We start from the raw sequence: 23,369 nt of genomic DNA, 5'->3' as shown, positions 1-23,369 counted from the left end.
TGGTTTATATAAAAGTTCTTTTATTTTTAACAAATTTTTTATCATACTAAATTTTAAAAAAAAATTGTAATTTTGACTTCAACTTTAATTTCTAATTAAAATAAAAAATAAGAAATTATCCTAAATGAAAACTAATTATTCAAAATATATATACATTGATTATCATTTTTTTTCAATGTTCCAAGGGTACAATAAAATAGTAGGATAACATAAATTAAAAGAATATATTTATTTTGAAGTAAAATAATAAAGGATTATAAGCCATAAAAGAGCCTCTAAACTTTTCTTGAAAATATCGTTCTTCTACTGTGTTATAAGGAATTTATAGTCATTATGATTGCTAAAGTAAAAAAAAAAAAAAAACATAAGTATAAGCATCATAGAATAAAATTGACTTGTAGAACATTTTGCAAGTGGGGATAAGCTCATCCTTCAAGGATGAGGGTGGTGGGGGCACCAAAGATTAAAGACATGGATTCATTGGATAGAGGCATGCCTTTATTTTCCAAAACTCATTCAATGTGTTCACATCGGAAAATTTTGGCAAGTATTCAAGTAAGACTTAGAAATTTTGAAGGAAGCTTACCGTGAGTTTAATTACTAGTAAATGGGGTATTTCACCCATTTAAATCTTATAGAATGCATTTTTCAAAGAGCATATAGTCAAATATAAGACCATATATGTATATGATAAGATTCAAAGATAGTTTGGGTATTTATTTATCTAACAGATGTGACATTGGAATTAAATTACTTAAATAGTATAAATCATGAAAATGGATTATGATTCCCATCAAAATAAATGGAAATGTTGAGTACCCAAAAGCAAGCCAAGAAGCCAAAAGGAAATCTCTACCTGAGTGTGGGTCTTTTAGCCCTTTACGGTTTTTTTCAATTTCAGAATAAATACAAATAAAAAAAAACAATTTTGTAGTGATTCCTTGATGACCATTAATTGGAAAATAGTCTTTTTTTTTTTTCTTGCACTATTACCTCTAAATATCAGGTAAATAAACAAATCCATGAAAGCAAAGAAGATTTTTTTATAAAAAAAAAATCCAAATCTAGTTGCTATTAATGTACAATTAAAGGATTTAAGAGAATTTTTTAGTAATTCCATAACTTAAGAATTCACAATGACCCAAATTAGCATCAACAATTACATCCTTAATTAATTTTCTAGGAAAAAATGTGATTCAATGCAATATTTTTGTTAATTAATGCTATGCCATTATAACTTTCTAAAGAAAAACATAAAGACATGGATTATTGATAATTACCACACATGATAAAGAATATGCCTTTTACAATAGTCTAAGGAATTGTCAACAACAAAATAATAAACACATATTAGTAACATCAAAACACAGAAAACTCACTTTGTATATCATCTATCATTTTTTAAATTACATTTTCTTCATAATTTAGTCCATAAAGTGAAATTGCATAAAATGGCAATTTAGGAAATGGAATGTCACCAAGAAGCTTGTAGGATATCTGTTGCATTGTTGGACGGGATTGTGGATTTGAATGGATGCATTTAAGTGCCAAAAACACCACAAAAACTATATCTTTAGCAACTTGTGGGTTTTCTGGAAGTGCAAGGCGTGGATCTAATACATCCCTCAACAATATATCTTGACCTAAGGAGGAAGACAACGAAGTGATAACTTCTCTTGGATGTTTCCCCACCATTGTCTCAAGTGCCACCACTCCAAAACTATACACATCGCATTTTTTAGTTACAGTCATGGTGTAGGCAAGCTCTGTCAAAAAAAAAAAATTTTTATTAATGCATTCTTCAAAATGGAAGGGTGGACATTGAAAAAGATACACATCGTAACATTATATTACCATTTGGTTGGTGTTGGAAAAGGTCTAGATACATGTAATTAAAGCAATTAATTTAATAAATAAAATAAATTTGATAAAATCGTTATCTTGATAGAGTAAAATTAAAATAGGAAAACAAGGAGCTAGTCATGTAATCTTACCTGGTGCAATATACCCATAAGTGCCTACAAGAAGAGTCTGAATGGATGAATCAGGATCTAGTAGTCTAGCGGTACCAAAATCTGATACAGAAGCTTCAAGTTGTGAATTCAAGAGGACATTATTGCTTGATATGTCCCTGTGAATGATGGGTGGGGAACAATCATGATGCATGTAAGATAAAGCATGGGCAATACTTTTGACAACATTCAGCCTCTTAGTCCAATCCAACTCTAGAGCCTCAACTTCATGGCTTAACATGCAAAATAAGCTTCCCCGTTCCATGAACTGGTAAACCAAAAACATGCTTCTTCTATGTAAACAGAAGCCATGAAGTTTCACAATGTTTCAATGTCGTATCTTGGACAATATTTGTGCCTCATTTTCAAAACTTTTCAGGTAGGTGGGCTCCTCCCTTTCCCATCCATGAAGCTTCTTCAAGGCTACAACTTTTCCACATGGCAGTTGTGCCCTGTAAACGCTGCCATATCCTCCAACACCTACACAATATTTGATGTCAAAATTCTCCGTTGATTGGATTATGTCTTGGTAAGCAATTGTTCCATCATAGTCCCATACGGAGAACAAATCTCCCCTTCTTGTTTCTGCTGCGCTTGCTGACATGTGTCGCATTTTTCTCATCTTTCTTGGAAGGAGGAGAAATTTAAGAAATGCAAATGCAATGCACAAGGTGGCAAGTAGAGAAATAACAAGGATGAGCGTGATTTTTTGTCCCTTTTTGCAGTGTGGCCAGTGTCTGATTTCTCCACATAAATGTTTGTTGTGCTCAAATACCCCCGGGGGAGATTCAAACTGCAATTCGAAGGGTATGTGACCCTCCAAATCATTGTATGATAAATCAATGGATGTCCACTTGTAGTCATAGGTAAGCGAGGGATGAATGGCACCTGAAAGTTTGTTACGAGAGAGATTCAAGTTCTCTAACCTCTTCAAGTTTTGGATTTGGGATGGTATCTTCCCACTGATCGAGTTACTACTTAAGTCCAAATCAACCAAGTCCTCGAGGTTTCCAATATCTTCAGGGATGGGGCCGTTGATTTGATTATTATTGAGACATAGAGAAATTAAATTGGAAAGATGGCCAAAAGATGAAGGGATGTCATCACTGAGTTCATTCCAAGAGAGATCAAAGTAGGTGAGTTTAGCGAGAGCACCTAGTTGGTGTGGGATGCTGCCATTGAGCACATTATTAGAGAGATCGAGGTAGGCAAGTTCAGTAAGAGTATCTATCTCGTCTGGGATGCTACCGCTAAGTTCATTGCTATAGAGATCGAGATGGGTGAGTCTAATAAGAGTTCCTATTTGTTGCGGGATCCTACCATTGAGCTCATTATGGGAAAGATTGAGGTAGTTGAGGTTAGTAAGAGTGTTTATTTGGGGCGGGAGGCTACCACTGAGTTCATTCCTAGAGAGATCAAGGTAAGTGAGCTTAGTAAGAGTAGTTATTTGGTCTGGGATACTACCACTGAGTTCATTACAAGAGAGATGAAGATAAATGACCTTAGTAAGAGTACCTATTTGGTGTGGGATTCTACCACTGAGTCTATCGTCGTGAAGATTGATGGTTCTGAGACTGGAAAATGAAGAAAACTTTAGTTTGCTAAGTTCACCGCTGGCTCTATATAAACTGCAATGACATGTCCCTCCTTGTTGCAAGTTATGCCAGACCAGTCGCAATGATCAGAATCATGTGTTGAGATATTAGGAATGTTTAGATATTAGGAAAGTTGAGATATTTGAGATATTAGGAAAGTTGAGATATTAGGATATTAGTTGTTCTTTCCTTATATCATTCTTTCCTTGTATCATTCTTTCCCATTCTTAGAATGGTGATTACCCTCTATATATACTTTGTACATGAACGAATGAAAGAATGAATGAAAAAACTACCATTTATCAATTTGAACATGGTATCAGAGCCATGGAACTAAAATCCTGGATATTTTGTCGTTATGGTAGTCTGACAGCAATCAACCATCGTAAGACAAGCCATAATATTGATAAGTTAACCTTCAAATGCACTCACTGCAATAAGACGGATCCCACCAGTTTGGATATCCCACAATTTCAAAGCAACGACTCTTGGTATGACCAGGAAAACAATGAGGAACCGAGGGTTTGATCCATGGACCTTTAGATCATGTTTATGCTATCACCACTTTGTTATTAATGATAATAATCGTGATCAACGGAAAAAGGATTCCAAGAAAACCTTGACTGCAACTGTTACCGAAATAAAAATAGAGGCTAATGTTGTTGAGAAAGCCTCTGCATTGGTAGCCGCTACAGATTATGGTGGTAAGTTTTTAAATACTTCTACACCTGTTATTAATATTGCATGGATAATTGATTCTGGTGCTACAAATCATTTGACTTTTGATTCTAGACAGGTTTCACTCCTTAGACCTTTCTCACAAAAAAAATTTTCCACAACCAATGGTAACACAACCTCAGTCATTGAGGAAAGATCCTTAACTCTTACTGATACTTTGAATTTGGATTATGTTTTAGTTGTTCCATATTTAGATTACAATATTTTGTCAGTTTCTCAAATCACTGCAGCCTTATCTTGTATTGTCATTTTTTGGCCTGAATTTTGTGTTATTAAGGACATCCAAACAAGACAGACGATTGGTTGTGGTATTAAGCAGGGAAAACTCTATTACTTGGACTTACAGTCAAAGGATTCAAATAAGTTGCAATAAGCCTTGATGACAGATGGATCTGAGGGAGAGAAGAAAAAGTCTGAAATTTGGTTGTGGCATCGACGTCTGGGAGATGCTTCTTTTGGTTATTTAAAAAAATTGTTTCCTAGTTTGTTTGCAAAGAGTGATATTTCTGGTTTTCGTTGTGATATTTGTGAATTGGCTAAAAGTCATCGTGCTTCGTTTTCGTTAATTTTGAATAAAAGTTCACTTCCTTTTATGGTTATTCATTCTGATGTTTGGGGCCCATCCAAAGTCCCAACTTTGAGTGGCTCACGTTGGTTTGTTACTTTTATTGATGATTGTACCAGAATGATTTGGTTATGCTTGATGAAGACCAAAGATGAAGTGAACTTGTTGTTTTGAAATTTTCATAAATGATTGAAACTCAATACAATGCAAAGATTCGGGTTTTGCGTAGCGATAATGGTAGAGAATATCAGAGTTCTGATCTTTAAAAGTATTTGGAAGGACATGACATCATTCATCAGACTACTTGTTCCAATACACCCCAACAAAATAGAGTCGATGAACGAAAAAATCGGCACTTGTTAGAGGTTGTTCGTGCTTCCTTGATAGCATAAAAAATACTGATATCTTATTGGGGAGAAGCAATCACATCTGTCGCATACTTATGGAATTGACTACACAGAGACATTTGTACCTATAACTAAGATCAACATAGTTCGACTATTACTGTCTTTAGCTGCAAACCTGGATTGGCCATTACAACAGTTCGATGTAAAAAATGTCTTTTTGCATGGCAAGTTATCTGAAGAAGTATATATGGATCTTCCACCAGGATGCATGGTGTCAGAAAAGCAATGTCGGAAGGTGTGCAAATTGAAGAAGTCATTGTATAGGTTGAAGCAATCCCCGAGAGCATGGTTTGGAAGGTTCACAAAGTCAATGAGAGCTTTTGGCTATCGTCAAAGTAACTCAGATCACACTTTGTTCTTGAAAAAACAACATGGTAAGATTACGACATTCATCGTATATGTGGATGACATGGTAGTTACAGGAAATTATCCTGAAGAAAGAAAAGCTCTGCAAAATTATCTATCTAGAGAATTCGAAATGAAATATCTAGGTCCTCTAAAATACTTTCTTGGGATTGAAGTTTCTCGATCAAGTGAAGGAATTTTTCTGTCTCAAAGAAAGTATGCCTTAGATCTTTTACAAGAGACTGGAATGTCAGGATGTCAACCTGTTAATACACCAATAGTAGAAAGTTTGAAATTGTGTGTTGAGCCTAATCAAGTATCAACCGATAAGGGAAGATACCAGAGACTTGTGAGGAGATTAATGTACTTAGCTCATACAAGACCAGATCTTGCTTATGCATTGAGTGTAGTGAGTCAATACATGTATAATCCTAGAGAGCAACATATGAATGCAGTCATGCGTATTTTGAGGTATTTGAAGAATGCTCCTGGGAAGGGAATTTTATTCGCTAAAAATGTTGATCATCAGAGTATAGAAGTATATATTGATGCTGATTGGGCCGGTGCAGTGGATGATAGGCGATCTACATCTGGTTACTTTACTTTTGTAGGTGGTAATCTTGTGACATGGAAAAGTAAGAAGCAGAATGTCGTCGCTTGTTCAAGTGCAGAAGCGGAATTTAGAGGTATGACTCTTGGACTTTGTGACGCATTATGGCTAAGACTCCTCTTACAGGATTTAGGTTACCTATCTAGGCAACCAATCCGATTGCTTTGTGACAATAAAGTCGCATGTGACATTGCTCATAATCTAATACAACATGATTGTACAAAGCATGTCAAGGTGGATAGATTCTTCATTAAGGAAAAGTTAAATGATAAGATTGTGGAATTGCCTAAGATTCGATCAGAAGATCAATTGGTCGATATCTTCACCAAAGTTGTCTCAAGTCAAGTGTTCTCAAAATTTTTAGACAAGTTGGGCATGTGTGACATCTATGCACCAACTTGAGGGGAAGTGTTGAGATATTAGGAATGTTTAGATATTAGGAAAGTTGAGATATTTGAGATATTAGGAAAGTTGAGATATTAGGATATTAATTATTTTTTCCTTATATCATTCTTTCCCATTCTTAGAATGGTGATTACCCTCTATATATACTTTGTACATGAATGAATGAAAGAATGAATGAAAAAACTACCATTTATCAATTTGAACATCATGATCAGTCTCCCCACTCCACCAACCGAACTCAAGCAGTGCTTCCTTCTTAGCCTGTGATTGATTAGAAGAATGATGAATTGGAGCACCATGTGTGAACACCATGTTCATCATCACCACCACCACCACCACCAAATTACTAAGTATGCAAGTAGTCTTCATATTTTTCATTTGATTATTGTCTCAGTTCTTATCTCCCACATAGTTTTATAATATGATGATATCGGTGATGAAGTGTCGTTCCACCCACACAGAGCAAGTCAAGCAAGTCTTTTTGAATCTTCCTATCCATATACACGCCTTTTGGAATTATTGCCAACTTTCCTAGTTTTTTATTATCATTCTCCACTTGCCTACTACACCTACAGTGACCTTAATTGCCCCACCATCAAAAGAAAAACGTAAAAGAAGCGCAGACTAAGATGAACAAATTGACTGATGGGGCATCATTAACAAATGGAATTACATTTCTATGCATGGATCACATGGATGTGTTCGTGCCTTCATCTCTAAGAGGATGAACTCCAGTCCTCTTAAATTATGAAAATCCCTGATTTTTAACCCCATTGCTCCACTTCTTGAAGTTATAGGTTCTTGATGAATTCCGGCATAAGCAAAAAAAAAAAAAAAAAAAAAAAAAAAAATTAACAATTTTATTAATAATCATCCAAGAAGCTTGTAGTAAAATCAGTTTTCAAAAAATATTTTATGTGTTTCAAAAAAGATTAGGTAAGTTTAATATGAGTAACTATTTGGTGTTACTGAGTTGATTATAGGAGAGAGATATATAGCCATATAGGTAGGTAAGGTTAGTAAGAGTACCTACTTGACTTGGGATTCTACCACTGAGTCCACTACCATCAGGGTCGAGAGACATGAGGCTGGGAAATGATCAGAAAGCTTGAAATTGCTAAGCTCAAACAAGGGTCTATAAACTAACAAATTCAAGATTTTCAGACATCACATTAGTAATTAACATTCACTTAGAAAAATAAAAAGTATGAATTGATGATGTAGAAAATGATTATATTTATCATTAAGTTAAAAATCATAATTACCATAAAAGTCATATTTTTGGTTTCCGAAATGGTACTTTCATGCCATTCTTTCTGGAAAAAAACCTTCAATATGATGGGCTCATCTAGCTCAAATTAAATTTCTTGATATTCATTTATGACAAAGAGCTATGAAGGGAGAGTTAGAATTAATTTTGAGTTCTAACATAGTTTGGGTTCTTATAGAAGTACTTAAAGAGATAAAATCCATAAGTGTAAATTGGTCTACAAAAGGAAGACAAAAGTAGATGGAAAGATTGAGATCGACTTATGTTGTTAAGGTTGCAGTTAGAAACATTATTTTAACTATGGGAAACCTTTTCACTAATAGTTATATGTTGGCAGATCGGAGGATTGGTTGCGTCTATCAACTCTCCTTGTGTTCGCCGTGGGCGCTTGGGTGAATGCACTATAAGGTTAGGGTATGTGTCTTTCCTAACATCAATTGTTTTTAGGAGAGTTGGTAGCACCTAAGGTCCTACAAGTGGTATCAAAGTTGAGGTCACGGATTCGAACCCCAAGGGTGTAGCTGGGAGGGAGATTGTTGGCAGATTGGAAGGTTGGCCGCGTCCATCAACTCTCCTTGTGTTTGTCGTGGGCGCTTAGGTGAATACACTATAAGGCTAAGGTATGCGTTTTTCCTAATAGCAATTGCTTTTAGGAGAGTTGGTAGCGCCTGAGGTCCTACATTATACTCAAATCTATCAAAGTAATCATATCCATTATAGTGCATCTCTATTATGAGATATGGTAGTTAGATATTAAGATAATGTTCTTGAACAGTTGTCTTGATGATAACATCTATATGATGCAACTAGGTGTTTCCATAGCAAAGGAACAAGAACATCTAGTATGTAAGTTGCATAAATCCATCTATGGATTAGTGCAAACATCTTACTCATGAAACAAAGGTTTTGATCAAGAATCAAGACTCTTGATTTTGATCAAAACAAGGATAAGTATCATGTGTATATAATAAAAAGATTCAGGGAAGCATGGTAGTGTTTTAGACCTTAATTGAAGATGACAATCTACTCATTCGGAATGATGTAGGGTTATTGTCATCAATCAAGATTAATCCAATTCAAGACTACGACATTAGACAGATGTCAAGCATATACTTGAGTATTTTAGGAGAATAAGGGATTATATGTTTATGTTCCATTGCAATGAGTTGGTACTATTAAGGAGCATAAGGTTTTAGAAAAATTGGTGATCAACATGGTATTAGAGTTTGGTTTAACGGGAGGTCTCATGTTTAAGCCGTCCATCCGCAATTTGCATTTCTCTCATTTGTCTATTGGATATAAATCCAAATTATGTATGTTGTCTGTTAGATATGAATCCAAATTTTATTTATCTCTGCACATTGGGTACGGGCCTTATGGGTTTACATGTAAAGAAGAGTGTTAAGGAGCATGATATACATATTAAGCCCAAATCTTACAAGTTTTAGCTTTTAGGAAAATTGGTAGTTCAACAAGTACCCATCGGGTATACAAATATAGACTTCTAGTATGATAAGGACTCTCGCAAATCTATCTCTAAGTATGTGTACACTCTAGGTGGTGTCTATTACTACTTTTAAAGCAATAGAGAAAGCTATTTGGTTTAAGATGTTTCTTATGGGACTATGAGTAATTCCCTTGGTTGTATTGTCTATAATCATGTTTTATGACAACAATAAGATAGTCTAAAGAACCAAGAAACTGCTATAAGAGAAAACATATAAAGAGGAAGTGGTTTTTTTTTTTTTTTTTTTGTGAGATAGTTTATAAAGATGATATGACTGTGGAGCATATTCATTTTGCAGTGCCTAGTCTGCTTTCAGGAGTAGTAGAAGATTGTTAAGATAAAGCCCTTTAAAAAATGGCATGATGTAACAATAAATGGATTATTCTATTTCTCTTTTTTCTATCTTATTTATGCATTATATATGTTGAGCATTCAAGTTTTACATTTCTTGCATTGTACATAACTTGAGTGCATTAAGAGTTGTACAGGAAATCCAAGTCATAGATTCTTTATAAGTAGATGATATGTTTACAATTAGTTCATGGATTAAGGCAATTCATTTGAGGTTGTAGTACACTTACCTCCTAATTGGAAGGATGATTGATCTTAGTCATCGGAATAGGGTTCCTATGGTGAATGCAATAGTATACATGGTTATACATTGGTTAAAACCTACAATGAATTATGACATTAGCTATTGGGCAATCATGACCTCACCAAGCTACTATACAGTATGAGTTCTCAACCTTGAGAGTGTACTAAGCTTGTACTAAAGTCTTCAGTAGCTTTGACCTATAAGTGAGACCTTAAGATGGTCATATATTCCATATGGAGTAGGTTAATGTTGATGGAAGCTAGTAGCAACAGGTATTCTCAAAAAAAGTACCATGATATCTCATGATATTAAGACAATGTGTTTCCTTAAATGATCCTAAAGACATGTCATCAAGAAATTTGTAGTTATAGTAATTCTTTTAGTAAAACTTGACGTATGCTCTTTGTAAGATAAGAGTATGTTAGTCGATTACATTATAATATGATGATTTGTAACTCAATAATGGAAAGGTAATCTTGAGAGGTTGATAGAACATACTTTATTAGATGATAGATACTAGTTCCTAGGGAATCTACATATAGGGGATGGCAGGTCATGGACCTATGTTATTGTATCTTGTTGCAATATACATCAAACACCAAAGTCTAGTTAAGTTTCTATAGTGGGATGTTGAGTCAACTTCAGATTGGATTCTAAGAGCCAATATTTTCCTTGGGTCCTAATGATCTCCACTCGAGCTTAGTTTCCATTGTGACACAATTTATAAGGTTTGGTTATGTTTTTTATTCACTTATGTGTATAAGGTATTTTGGTAAATATGTAAGGTTGCACAAGAGCTCATGAATGGTCTCTCTGGACTATGCTAATTGATTAATTGGAGCTCAATAGGGTTAATTAATCAATTAGAACCCAAGTAAACTAGTTTAAGTGATCCAAGACAAGGATGAATTCAAGTCACTTAAACCCATAAAAAGCTTATATGAAAGCTTTTAAGGGTTAGGGTTTCAAACCTTTTTCCATTCAATCTTCCATTCTCTAGAGAGAAAAGGACCCTTAGCCACCAACTCTTCCAAGGATTCCATCTCTCTATGTTAGGATCTAAAAAGAAGCCATCGAGTGGAAGATTGTTTTGTGTACGAGATTCGTTTCATTTTTAGCACATCTTCACCGACTGGAATTGATCTAGGAACATCCAAATCTCAAGTATGACACATTTATTCTCTTTGAATATATATCTTGTTTATGGTTTTTATTACCATGGTATTTCGTTGCAATTAGATTTGAAGAGCCCTAGGACTAGCAACATGTACCCTAAGTGATCCAGGACTTGGAATAGAGCAATCCAGATATTCTAGTAGTTTCTACACAATTTTATCTTCTCAAACCGACTTCACAAGCCTTGTCATCTGAGTCTCATGCCCATGGCTTGTTCTTTTTGTTTTCCTTTGCTCTTAAATTTTTCATAAGTCCTACTTCTCACCTTACTCACTTAACCCTTCCCTTTCTTCCTTGGTAGGAGGTGGGGGTTTCTCTTTACATTCTTTTCCATTTTTTCACTATGAAGTTAAACTTAAAATAGGTGTTAGCACCAATGCTAGGGTCTTAGTATTAAATATTTAAAGTAAGTTAAATGACTTAAGCCTTTGTATTGCACAATTCATACTACATACGTGTCATTTGAACACATATGTTGGTTCTAATTAGTAATTAAATAGAATTTAAAAAAAAAAATCATTTTTTTAATTTTAAAGATAAAAATTAAAAATCTTGACCCCCATAAAAAACATTATTAGTTATAAAAATAAAACGATAAGGGTCATGTTCATAGCCACTATTATGACCAATAATTTATGGATGCATACAATAACTTCGAAACCACAATGATACATTAATAAGTAATAAAATTGTAATGCAATATTTTTATTAATCATCTGCCATTATAGCATTCAGAAGAAAGATATCAAGTTCATTGGTCATTGATTCATATTTAGTTCTATGCATAATAAATCTCTTAATATATATTACTATTAACATTCAATTAAATTACTTGATTCTTCAACTGGTTTAGTGATTCCGTAAAATGGTAACATAGGAAATGGCACATCAATAAGGAGATTGTAGGATAATTGTTGCATTGTTGGACGACATTGCGGCTGTGAATGGATGCATTTGAGTGCCAAAAATGTCACAACAACTACATCTTTAGCAACCCTTGGATCTTCAGGCAATATGAGACGCGAATCCAATACATCTCTTAACATTATATCTTGGCTTGATGAGGATGACAATGAGGTGAGCAGTTCGCTTGGATGTTTTCCCATCATTGTCTCTAGTGCCACCACCCCAAAACTATAAACATCGGATTTCTCAGTTACTTTCATCGTATAGGCAAGCTCTGTCAAATATAAAAATGAAAAACAAATCATTAGACATGATAAAATAATTCGTGAATGCTACAATGAAATAAAAGGATTAAAAATGGAAAAATTAGAAGTTATGGTAATGTTTCTCAATTAGAACCACTCAAGCATAGAATACATTAATAGAAAGAAAAGTTTAGATATGAAATTTGTATCACCATTAGCAAGCCCAATTCTAAAATTGAGATCATGAGAACTGTTTGTGAAAATTTTTCAAAGTCTAAACTAAAGAATTGGTCATCTTACCTGGTGCAATATAGCCATAAGTGCCTACACGAATGATTGGATTAATCGGGATCTAGTAGTCTAGCAGTGCCAAAATCCGATACAAAAGCTTCAAGTTCTGAATTCAAGAGGATATTATTGCTTGATACATCCCTGTGAATGATTGGTGGAGTACAGTCATGATGCATGTAGGATAAGGCATGGGCAATGCTTTTGATCACATTCACTCTTTTAGTCCAATCCAACTCCCTAGCTTCAACTTCATCTCTTAACATACAATACAAGCTTCCTCTTTCCAAATAGTTGCAAATTAAAAACATGCACCTCTGGTGGAGGCAATAACCATGAAGTTTCATAATGTTCTTATGCCTTAATTTTGTCAACATATGTACCTCATTTTGAAAGTTTTTCATGCATGCTGGCTCCTCACTTTCTTCACGGCAACTACATTTCCACTAGGCAACTGTACCTTGTATACACTGCCATGGCCTCCAGTACCTATGCAATATTTGATATCAAAATCTTCTGTTGCTTCAATGATGTCTTCATAAGCAATCCTACCATCATAGCCCCATATTGAGAACAAATCACCATTTTTTGTAGTTGTTGCTGCCTCTGATTGAATTTTTCTTTTCTTCAGACCAAGGAAAAGAATTGAGGGATGAAATCTTCTTTTCTTCCTCCAAAGGGAAAGAAACCCAAGGATTAAGGCTGCAAGAAACAAGGTGATGAAGAAAGAGATGCCAAAGGTGACAATTGTGTTTTTTCGTCCTATCTTGTGGTGGGACTGGTCTTGCGATTCCAAAGGTGTATGACCCTTCAAACCATTGTGTGACAAGTCAATTGATTTCCACTTGTGGCCATGGCCTAGAAAGGAAGGAATGGAGCCTGATAATCTATTACAGGCTTATCCCAGTGACATGCCCGCCCTCATTACAATATATGCCCACCCAAGTGCAATGGTTAGATCCAGGCTGGTCGGCCCGTTTCCACCAACTGGAGTTGCGCAGAGCGTCAGCCTCAGCCACAACCTGTGAGTGATCAGTAGATGAATGAGTTGAAGCAGCATGAGTCATTGACACCGTCTGCAGCAGCAGCAGCAGCAGCACCGCCACAACACTAGATACCACACACTCCATTTTTCCCATTTGATATTTGTCTCACTTCATACATCCCACCACCCCCGCTTTATACTGTGACATTGGTGTCTATGCCAACTCTTCCCGGAAGCATAGCAAGTCTTCTTTGGAATTCTTTTCAAACAGAAAAAATTAAAAATTTAAAAAAAAAATCACACAAACAAAAACAAACAAGAAACTTGCTTTTCCAGGATCATGTGGCATATATATTTGTAACTGTGAATCCTTTAGGTATTAAATCCATTCAGCATATTTTCATCTAAATTCTTGATTTTCACATCTTGTAAGCAATTTAAAATGATATTTATGATTAACATTTCTATTTTTAAGTTTCAGATAGGCATATCTAATAAAGATAGTTTTGAAAAGCTGAAGGCTCATTTGAGAACTGAAGTTTCCATGAAGTGACCAAAAGTAAAGGCAAAATATTAGGGTAACTGATATGTAGTCCAGGAAAAGGTAAGGAAGTGGGAACTTGGAAAGCATTTTCCATTAAAAATAATGACATTGACAATAAACATCATAGAATTAAAACAAAATCTCGGGTGAAACCTTTCTGCTAGCTAATTGGTATATATTATTTATTTATTTATTTCATAACAAATATGAGACCACATATATGTTAAGACTGAAAGTTAGTTCGAGATGTTTTGATAGGGAAATCCCCACTTGTTACCCAACACCACAAGAGGAGGCAATGAGTTTATTGTCCTCTTTAATTCAAAATAGGAGAGTCCTCGAGCCATTTAATTAGTGCTTGATTTGCATTTCAAAATGCATACTAGTCTCCATCCAATCTAAGAGGTAATAGATAAATGGTCAAATTTAACCATGATTTAAATTAGATTATCTGGCATCCCATTACTTACAAGCTAAAGAACTTTAATCACACATGAAACTAGACTATTTGATCCAATGGATGCGACATTATAATTGAAATTGTTTAAATAGTATATATGGAATCATGAAAATGGGACTTGATTCCCATTCACATGTGGGAATGTTGACCCAAAAGCAAGCTAAGGAGTCAAAAAGATACTTTCAATCCTCTTTTGACACCCCTAGCTCTGGTTTTCTTCGTATGAGAAAGAACATAAAATATGAAACCATTTTGTAGTGATTCCTTGAAAACTATAGAAATTGGGCCTTTATTTATTTTTTTTTTAAACGGAGATTTTTTGTCTCCATTTTGACACTCCAAGCTCTAAATCCAAGCTATAAATAAACAAATTCATGAAAAAGAAGATGATAAAAAAAAAAAAAAAAGTTTAAATTGTTCCCTTTTTATTTGGTTTTAGATTCAACATTTTGATAATCATAACCCTCTTACTTTCCAACAATATGCAATAATTTGAAAGACTGAGAATTTATCTTTAAAGTGAACAGTTGGATTCCATTGAATACAGTGAAGAGTATGGATTGGGGTTAGTTTGGTACGCCAACTTAAGTCCATGAGGATTTATACAAGGAGGAAGATTGTTAGGTACATGGGTCAAGTAAATTATAGATGAGATATCTTTATACCTAATTTTCTAAACCATGTGGTACGTGCAGAAACTTTACAGGTCAATATTTCTGGACCTTCAAAATTTCAAGCAACGTGTTACTTGCTCTCAATAATACATTTGTAAACACTGCAGGACAAAATGATAGCTATGAGAGAAAATAGCCACTAATTTCTCCACATCAACCTTTTAATAATAGCATATTTTTGTTCTCATATATTTCAAGCATCAATGGGTGACCACGGGGCACCAAAGAAGACTTCATTAGATAGAGACAGACATATGGTTTCCACGACGCACTCAAGATGCTGAAACAAATAGTTACACCATTATAGAAACTTGCCGAGTTAAGCAATAATTGGAAAATTTGTGGAACGTTCTCCCCAAGTTTACTAATAATAAATATAGACATATTCGAACCATGGAAGGAAATTGTTGTCCACAATGGTGGAAAAGTCCTGTTGTTTTGTGGTTGAATTCTCCTACCAACAGAAGTCTGAACACCTATGCCTTTAGTAACTTGAGAAATATTATTCACAATAAAGAAATTAAAAAATAAGTTTAAATTTAAATTATTTTTATATCCTATTTCAAATTTATTTTATTTATTTAAATTTTTTACATAAAGATTGGATAATTTAAAAATATATTATTTCTTTTTACTATTTTTAAATATATTTTCTATAATAAAATCTAATAGGAGAAAATCATTTTCCTTAATAATATTTTTTTCTTTAGTACTTTTCATGAACCAAATAACATTAAAGTTATGACGTAGAATAATTATTAGACTAATAAAGATTAATGCAACAATATTTCCTTTGATTTGATGTCAAAAGCTCTCAAAATATTGATTTAACCTGTATATCATAACAAATAATCAATAGTCCATAAATAAAGTGCTTGATGACTTTAATAATTTTTTTGGAAAAGTATGTTGGTTTCTTTGTTGTTACTTCATTTTTCAAGAAAAATCTTGTAATTTGACATATTAGCAAGGTTGTGAGAAAAAAAAAAACATTTGTTATTTTTCCTTAGTTACATCAATGTTCTATTTAACCAAATAAGTACGTAGAAAGCTTGATAGGTCAAATAAATTATGAAGGACCTACTATTTTCAATACATGCATTTTTCTCAACCATGTGATAGACCTAGAAAAATTATATGTCAAAACTTCTTTGTTGGACCTTTCAAGATTCCAAATAACGCGTTATTTACTCTCAATAATGCAAGACTTTCAGATATCATACAAATTTCCACATGTACATACCTTAGTTTTTCTACAACATCTAGCATCATTTTCATTCTTATAGATGAATTGATGAAGTATTAAATGATTATGTTTATGAACATTAAGTTACAAGTGATGTAGATATATAATTTGGATTTGGTTTATGCAACGATTCTTGAGTTGCTAATAAACAAAACACCTTCAGTTGGTTTTAAAATATGTTCTTTTAGGTCAAATTTTCAAATATCAAATTCGAGATTTAAGTCTATTTGGATCGACTTCCAAGAAGTTAAAACTCTTTTTTTAAGCTTTCACTAATTTTGTTCAAAGGATTTATCACTTTAAAAAAACAAAAATAGTATAGAAGTAACAAAATATTTTTTTTTTTAATAGCTTTATTTTGGTTTATATAAAAGTTCTTTTATTTTTAATAAAAAATTTATTGTACTAATATTATATATTCTTTCAAAAATTGTAATTTTGACTCCAACTTCAATTTCTAATTAAAACCAAAAATGAGAAATTATTTCAAATGAAAACTAATTGGTCAAAATATATGGACACTAATTATCCTTTTTTTTCAATGTTCAAAAGGGTACCATAAAATAGCAGGATAACATAAATTAAAAGAATAAATTTATTTTCAAGTAATATAATAAAGGATTATAAGCCACAAAAGAGCCTCTAAACCTTCCTTGAAAATATCATTCTTCTGTTGTGTTATAAAGAAATTATAATCATCACAATTGCTAAAGTGAAAAAAAAAAAAGGCAAACATAAATATAATTGGCTTGTAGAACATTTTGCAGGTAAGGACAAGCTCATCATCAACAGATGACTCTATGGGCACCAAAAATCAAAGACATGGACTTCATTGGATAAAGACATGCCTATATTTTCCAAAGTCCATTCAATGTGTTCACATGGGAAAATTTTGGCAAGTACTTAAGCAAGACTTAGAAATTTCATGGAAGTTGGCCGTGAGTTTAATTACTAGGAAATGGGGTGTACCGTCCATTTAAATCTTGTATCCTTTGCTCCGAATAATGCATTTTTCAAAGAGCATATAGTCAAATATAAGACCATATATATATGATAGGATTCAAAGCTAGTTTGGGTATTTATTTATCAAATAGATGCATGTGACATTGGAATTGAATTGCTTAAATAATATACATCATGAAAACGAAGTATGATTCCCACTAAAAAAAAAAAGGGAATATTAAGCACCCAAAAGCAAGCCAAGGAGTCAAAAGGAAATATCTCTCTTTGAATGACCCTCTGAAGGTTTCTTAATTTGAGAAAGAATACAAATAATAAAACAATTCTGTAGTGATTCCTTGATGACAATTGGAAATGGTCATTTTTTCTGCTTTTGTTTTTTGTTTTCTCTTGCACTCCAACCTCTAAATATAAGGTAAATAGGCAAATCCATGAAAACAAAGAAGATTAAAAAAAAAAAGTCCAAATTGTTCCTTTTTCTTCTTTTAAATTTGGTTTTAGATTTTGCATTTTCATATTCATAACCTGCAACTAAGCTCCCAATTATATGTAATAATTTGAGTTAGTGGGAATAATAATTTTTTGACATACGTTAATCAAATTCAAATCCAATCCATAAGTGATTTTGACGACTCATTCCATGGATGGTATAAGGAAACATTATTCCTTAATTTAAAGCAAAAGGAAATACACAAAAGCAACCTTTCATATATCAACCTTAATGGCTATTAATATATAATTTAAGGATTTTGAAGCATTTTTTAGCAATATCATAGCTTAAGAATTCACAACAATCCAAATTAGCATCAACAATTATATCCTTAATTAATTTTCTAGGAAAAATTAAGGTGCTATATTCTTGTTATCCCTATATCATTATAACTTTCTAAAGAAAAACATAAAGACATGGATTATTGATAATTACCACACATGATGAAAAGAATATGTTCTTTATGACATCTCCATCTTTATTATAGCCTCCAAACACAATGAAGAAACAAAAAAATAACAAGCACATGTTGGAAACATGAAAACAAGAAAAACTAATTTTATATAATATATATACAAGTTGTTAAATTACATTTCTTGATTCTTCAATTCATGGAGGGAAATTGCATAAAAGGGTGACTTAGGAAATGGTATGTTACTAAGAAGTTTGTAGGATACTTGTTGCATTGTTGGACGAGATTGCGGATTTGAATGGATGCATTTGAGAGCCAAAAGTATCACAAAAACTACATCTTTAGCAACTTGAAGATCTTCAGGAAGTGGTAGACGTGAATCTAATACATCCCTCAACATTATATCCTGACATAACGATGATGATAATGAGGTGATAAGTTCTCCAGGATGCTTCCCTATCATTGTCTCTAGTGCCACCACCCCAAAGCTATATACATCACATTTTTCGGTCACAACCATTGTGTAGGCAAGCTCTGTTATATACCAAATAAGAAATAAATATTGTACTCATGAGAAAACAAAATTTAATTAGCAACTATGATCAAGATTTAACTTAATGGCATGTATTCTTAATAAAAGTGTTGTCATTCTAATTCATCCTCCCATAAGAAATTACCAAAATGTTGACTCTTCATCCTCCCTAATTAAAGGATAAGTTAATCAAATAATAGACAATAATTGAGGCAATTTCAAAATAAATTTAATTGTAAAATATTATTATACAAAATTATCAATTACTATATGAAACAAAGTTTCATTTCACTATCAAATACAATAATTAGGGAACTTGATTTTACAAATGAATTAAATCTATTTCGTCAAGTTAATAGAAAATTTGTGGAAACAATCTAACCAATTTTTTAAAACATTTAAAAAACTATGAATTTGTTTATAAAAAAAAATGGTGGGAAATATGTTATTTATTGATATCTCTTAGTCTATTGTTCTAAAAGTCTTTTCTTTTTACTATACATGGGAAAAAAAATTTCTATGTATTTCTTAAAACATCTAAAGAACCATGAAAATATTAAAGAAATTTGTGAGAAATATATTCTTTACAAACATCTCTAACTCTAATATTCTCAACCCTTTTCTTTCTATTATATATGATAAAAATATTTCCTAAGAGTTTCTATAATATGACTACTATAAGTTATTTTTGAACTTCTATTATGATTTTTCTAAGTTTCTTGAGAAATCTTCAATTTTCTCTTATTCATCACTTCTCAAAAAAAGAAAAGAAAGGAAAAAATAGATGAAATACTAATAAGGTATGTATGCAAATTAAAGTAGAAAATATAATAAGGTATGAATATGCTTACCCGGTGCAATGTAGCCATAGGTGCCAACAACAAGGGTTTGATTGGACGAATCGGGGTCTAATAATCTCGCTGTACCAAAATCTGATACAAAACCCTCAAGTTTTGAATCTAAAAGAATATTATTGCTTGATACGTCCCGATGAATGATTGGTGGGGTACGATCATGATGCATGTAGGATAAAGCATGGGCCATATTTTTAACAATATTCACCCTTTTAACCCAATCCAATTCAACAGCCTCAACCTCATTGCTCAGCATACAATACAAACTTCCCCTTTCCATGTACATATAAATGAGAAACATGCATCTATTATGTAGACAATAACCATGCAGTTTCACAATGTTCCGATGCCGTATTTCTTTTAACATCTGTACCTCATTCTTAAAACTTCTCAAGTATGCCGGCTCGTCTATTTCTGATCGATGAAGTTTCTTCACAGCAACCACTTTTCCACTGGGCAGTTGTGCTCTATAAACACTGCCATAGCCTCCAACACCTATGCAATATCTGATATCGAAATCCTCTGTTGCCAAGATGATGTCTTCAAAAGCAATTCTTCCATCATAGTCCCATATGGAAAACAAATCTCCATTTTTTTTGGTTGACATTGAATCTGGTTGAACTTTTCTTTTCTTCCACCAAAGGCCAAAATCTCCTCTTCTTTTTTTTACTGGCACTGACTCTGGTTGAAGTTGTCTTTTCTTCCACCAAAGGCCAAAAGCAATCCCCAGTATCAAGGTTACAAAAAACAAGGTGAGGGGCAAAGAGATGATAAGGGTGAGTGAGGTTGCGTGTCCTCCAGTGCAAATGGAGTAACCCTCCAAATGATCATTTTGGGATAAATCAAATGTTGTTTGCTTGCAATTGTTGGTGATAAAGGACGGGACTTTGCCTGACAATCTATTATACGAGAGATCCAAGAGCCATAATCTCTTCAAATTTTCCAGGTTGGAAGGTATCTCTCCACTGATTAAATTATTAGAAAGGTCTAAAGTGACTAGATCCTTAATATTTCCAATTTCTGGGGGGATGGATCCATTGATTTGATTCATACCAAGGTCCAAAGAAGTCAACTTAGTGAGACAGCCTAAAGATGAAGGCATGGCACCAGTGAGTTCACCCCAAGAGAGGTCAAGGTAGGTGAGTTCTATGAGAGTACCTATTTGGTGTGGGATGCTACCATTGAGTTGATTATTAGAAAGATCAAGATGGGTGAGTTTAGTAAGACGGCCTAAAGATGAAGGGATGACACCAGTGAGTTCATTCGAAGAGACGTGAAGGTAGGTGAGTCCTGTTAGAGTACCTATTTGGTGTGGGAGGGGGCCAGTCAGTTGATTACCAGAAAGATCAAGATGGATGAGTTTAGTAAGACTACCTATTTGGTGTGGGATGGGACCAGTCAGTTTATTATCAAAAAGATCAAGATGGGTGAGTTTAGTAAGACTACCTATTTGGTGTGGGATGGGGCCAGTCAATTGATTATGAGAAAGATCAAGAACGGTTAGTTTAGTAAGACTACCTATTTGGTCGGATATGCTACCATTGAGTCCCATTCTAGAAAGGATGAGAAAATTGAGGCTGGGAAGTGAAGAAAGATTTAATTCACTAACCTCACCTATGGGTACTTGATAATTTCGTAATCTTATCCCAGTGATTTGTTTGGCCTCATTACAAGTTATGCCCAACCAACTGCAATGGTTCGAGGTAGCTGGGTCGCTCCATATCCACCAACCGGAGTTGCGCAGAGCGTCAGCCTCAGCCACAACCTGTGAGTGATCAGTAGATGAATGAGTTGAAGCAGCATGAGTCATTGATACCGTGTGTACCACCAGCAGCAGCAGCACCGCCACAGCACTAGATACCACACACTCCATTTTTCCCATTTGATATTTGTCTCACTCCATACATCCCACCACCCCCGCTTTATACTGTGACATTGGTGTCTATGCCAACTCTTCCCGGAAGCATAGCAAGTCAACCAAGTCTTCTTTGGTATTCTTTTCAAAAATAATAATAATAATAATAAATAATAAAAAATAAAAAATCACGCAAAATAAAAACAAACAAGAAACTTGCTTTTCTAAAATCATGTAGCATATTTGTAACTGTGAATCCTTTAGGTATTAAATCCATTCAGCATATTTTCATCTAAATTCTTGATATTCACCTCTTGTACAGTACTACTTTTGCCGCAATTTAAAATGCTATTTATGATTAACATTTCTAATAATTTCCAAGTTTGAGGTACCCAGATAGGCATATCTAATAAGAATTAGTTTTGAAAAAATGAAGGTTCATTTGAGAGAAGTCCAGGAAAAAGTAAGGGAAGGGGAGCAGAGAAAGCATTTCCTATAACGATTTCCATTATTTGCCTCTCCACAGAAGATGGGGGTGAATATTTGGATTCCATGGAATACAGTAAAGAGTGGATAGTGTAGGGACTCATCCCTGTTGACACGTGGCACACGTCCCCTGACGACACGTGGCACGTGTTCCTACCCGGAATATCCACATCCGGATTTCCCTAAGAGTACACGTGGCGCGCTTTCCTATCCGGACCACCTCCATCACTCATCCGGCGACCTTTCATATCCCACCCGAATATGTTCATCCCGGACCACCGCCATCACTCATCCGGCGACCTTTCATATTCCACCCGGATATGATCATCCGGATCACTGGTCAAACTAAGCGTGCCTCACTACGTCATTCTGACATCCTGTCACAAATCATATTCCGATACCTGCAGAGCGAAAAGACAGAAGTGACAGCTAGTCACTTCCCACGACCTCTGACAGCCGTTCGTAGGATGAGGATGTCCCTGCCACCACCTAGTGGCAATCATGGTAAACCAGAAAGCCTTCCATCATTTATGGAGGAGAGAGAGTTTCTAAATGGTATATATATGAACCTTCGCACAAAGAAAAATGTAAGCTTCTCAATACCTAGTAAAAGGTCAACTGTGCCATCTGCTTTTATCTCTCTTTCCATGGCTGACAAAACCATCGGAGGGTGTGTCCGGACCCCCTGTCCGGACACCTTTTGCAGGGACAGCTGAATCAGGAATTCGTATTCGTTGAGATCGTATATCCATCCATTGAGCAGTTACATGGATCGCTGAGAATACGAGGCCTCAACATTGGCGCCGTCTGTGGGAACGTTTTTCGCTGATTCAGTAAATAGTAGAAATGGCTACGCCTTCCCAAAGCCATTCATCTGGTAGAAGAGAGGAAGATAATTCTGAATGGCGCCAAGCCATCGAAAGAAGGCAGTTAACGAGCGAGCGACAACTACAAACTCTCCTCCAGGAGACGACGAGGTTAAGAGAAGAAAATGCAATACTACGTATCCAGGCATCGTCGACAGGAGTTCCCCGTCGTCAGCACTCCCGGGGCCAGGTGGCCAACTCAAGGGCTCACCAGGAGTCGATTTACCCTGGAACAGCGGGAGCAATCCCTGAAACACGCAGCGCTAGGCCGCATGAGCCACACACGCCTATGCCTCGAGCTCCCCGTGAAGAGAGCTCAGATTCCACCCACTTCTCGTCAA

At 34.5% G+C, this 23,369-nt stretch overlaps 3 protein-coding genes and 1 pseudogene across 5 annotated transcripts; all 4 read right to left on the bottom strand.

Moving 5' to 3' along the window:
- Positions 1 to 1,354: 1,354 nt before the first annotated feature.
- LOC117929958 (MDIS1-interacting receptor like kinase 2-like) lies at positions 1,355 to 3,693 on the bottom strand (the record flags this gene model as incomplete). Its single annotated transcript, XM_034850404.1, has 2 exons — positions 1,355 to 1,766; positions 1,995 to 3,693. A coding segment is annotated over one exon (1,353 nt), but the record flags the coding sequence as incomplete, so codon positions are not given.
- LOC117929959 (MDIS1-interacting receptor like kinase 2-like) lies at positions 1,402 to 2,277 on the bottom strand. The gene is made up of 2 exons (XM_034850405.1): positions 1,995 to 2,277; positions 1,402 to 1,766 (listed from the first exon to the last, which is right to left on the bottom strand). The coding sequence occupies exons 1-2, from the start codon at positions 2,275 to 2,277 to the stop codon at positions 1,402 to 1,404; spliced, it is 648 nt and encodes a 215-aa protein (XP_034706296.1).
- An 8,451-nt stretch (positions 3,694 to 12,144) lies between the features above and the next one.
- Positions 12,145 to 13,794, bottom strand: LOC117929957 (annotated as a pseudogene).
- A 4,666-nt stretch (positions 13,795 to 18,460) lies between these two features.
- On the bottom strand, positions 18,461 to 21,695 carry LOC117929922 (MDIS1-interacting receptor like kinase 2-like). Of its 3 annotated transcripts, XM_034850368.1 has the most exons (4): positions 20,929 to 21,695; positions 19,819 to 20,874; positions 18,600 to 18,969; positions 18,461 to 18,549 (listed from the first exon to the last, which is right to left on the bottom strand). In XM_034850368.1, the coding sequence occupies exons 1-3, from the start codon at positions 21,692 to 21,694 to the stop codon at positions 18,611 to 18,613; spliced, it is 2,181 nt and encodes a 726-aa protein (XP_034706259.1). In that variant the 5' UTR covers position 21,695; the 3' UTR covers positions 18,461 to 18,549; positions 18,600 to 18,610. The 3 variants fall into 3 exon arrangements, with proteins under 3 accessions (XP_034706259.1, XP_034706257.1, XP_034706258.1); XM_034850366.1 differs by having other exon boundaries at positions 19,819 to 21,695; XM_034850367.1 differs by having other exon boundaries at positions 18,470 to 18,969; positions 19,819 to 21,695.
- Between the last annotated feature and the right edge of the window lie 1,674 nt (positions 21,696 to 23,369).

This window comes from Vitis riparia, chromosome 14, assembly GCF_004353265.1.
Source record: "Vitis riparia cultivar Riparia Gloire de Montpellier isolate 1030 chromosome 14, EGFV_Vit.rip_1.0, whole genome shotgun sequence".
Lineage (NCBI taxonomy): Eukaryota > Viridiplantae > Streptophyta > Magnoliopsida > Vitales > Vitaceae > Vitis > Vitis riparia.
This window is presented reverse-complemented; position numbering and strand designations above follow the sequence as displayed.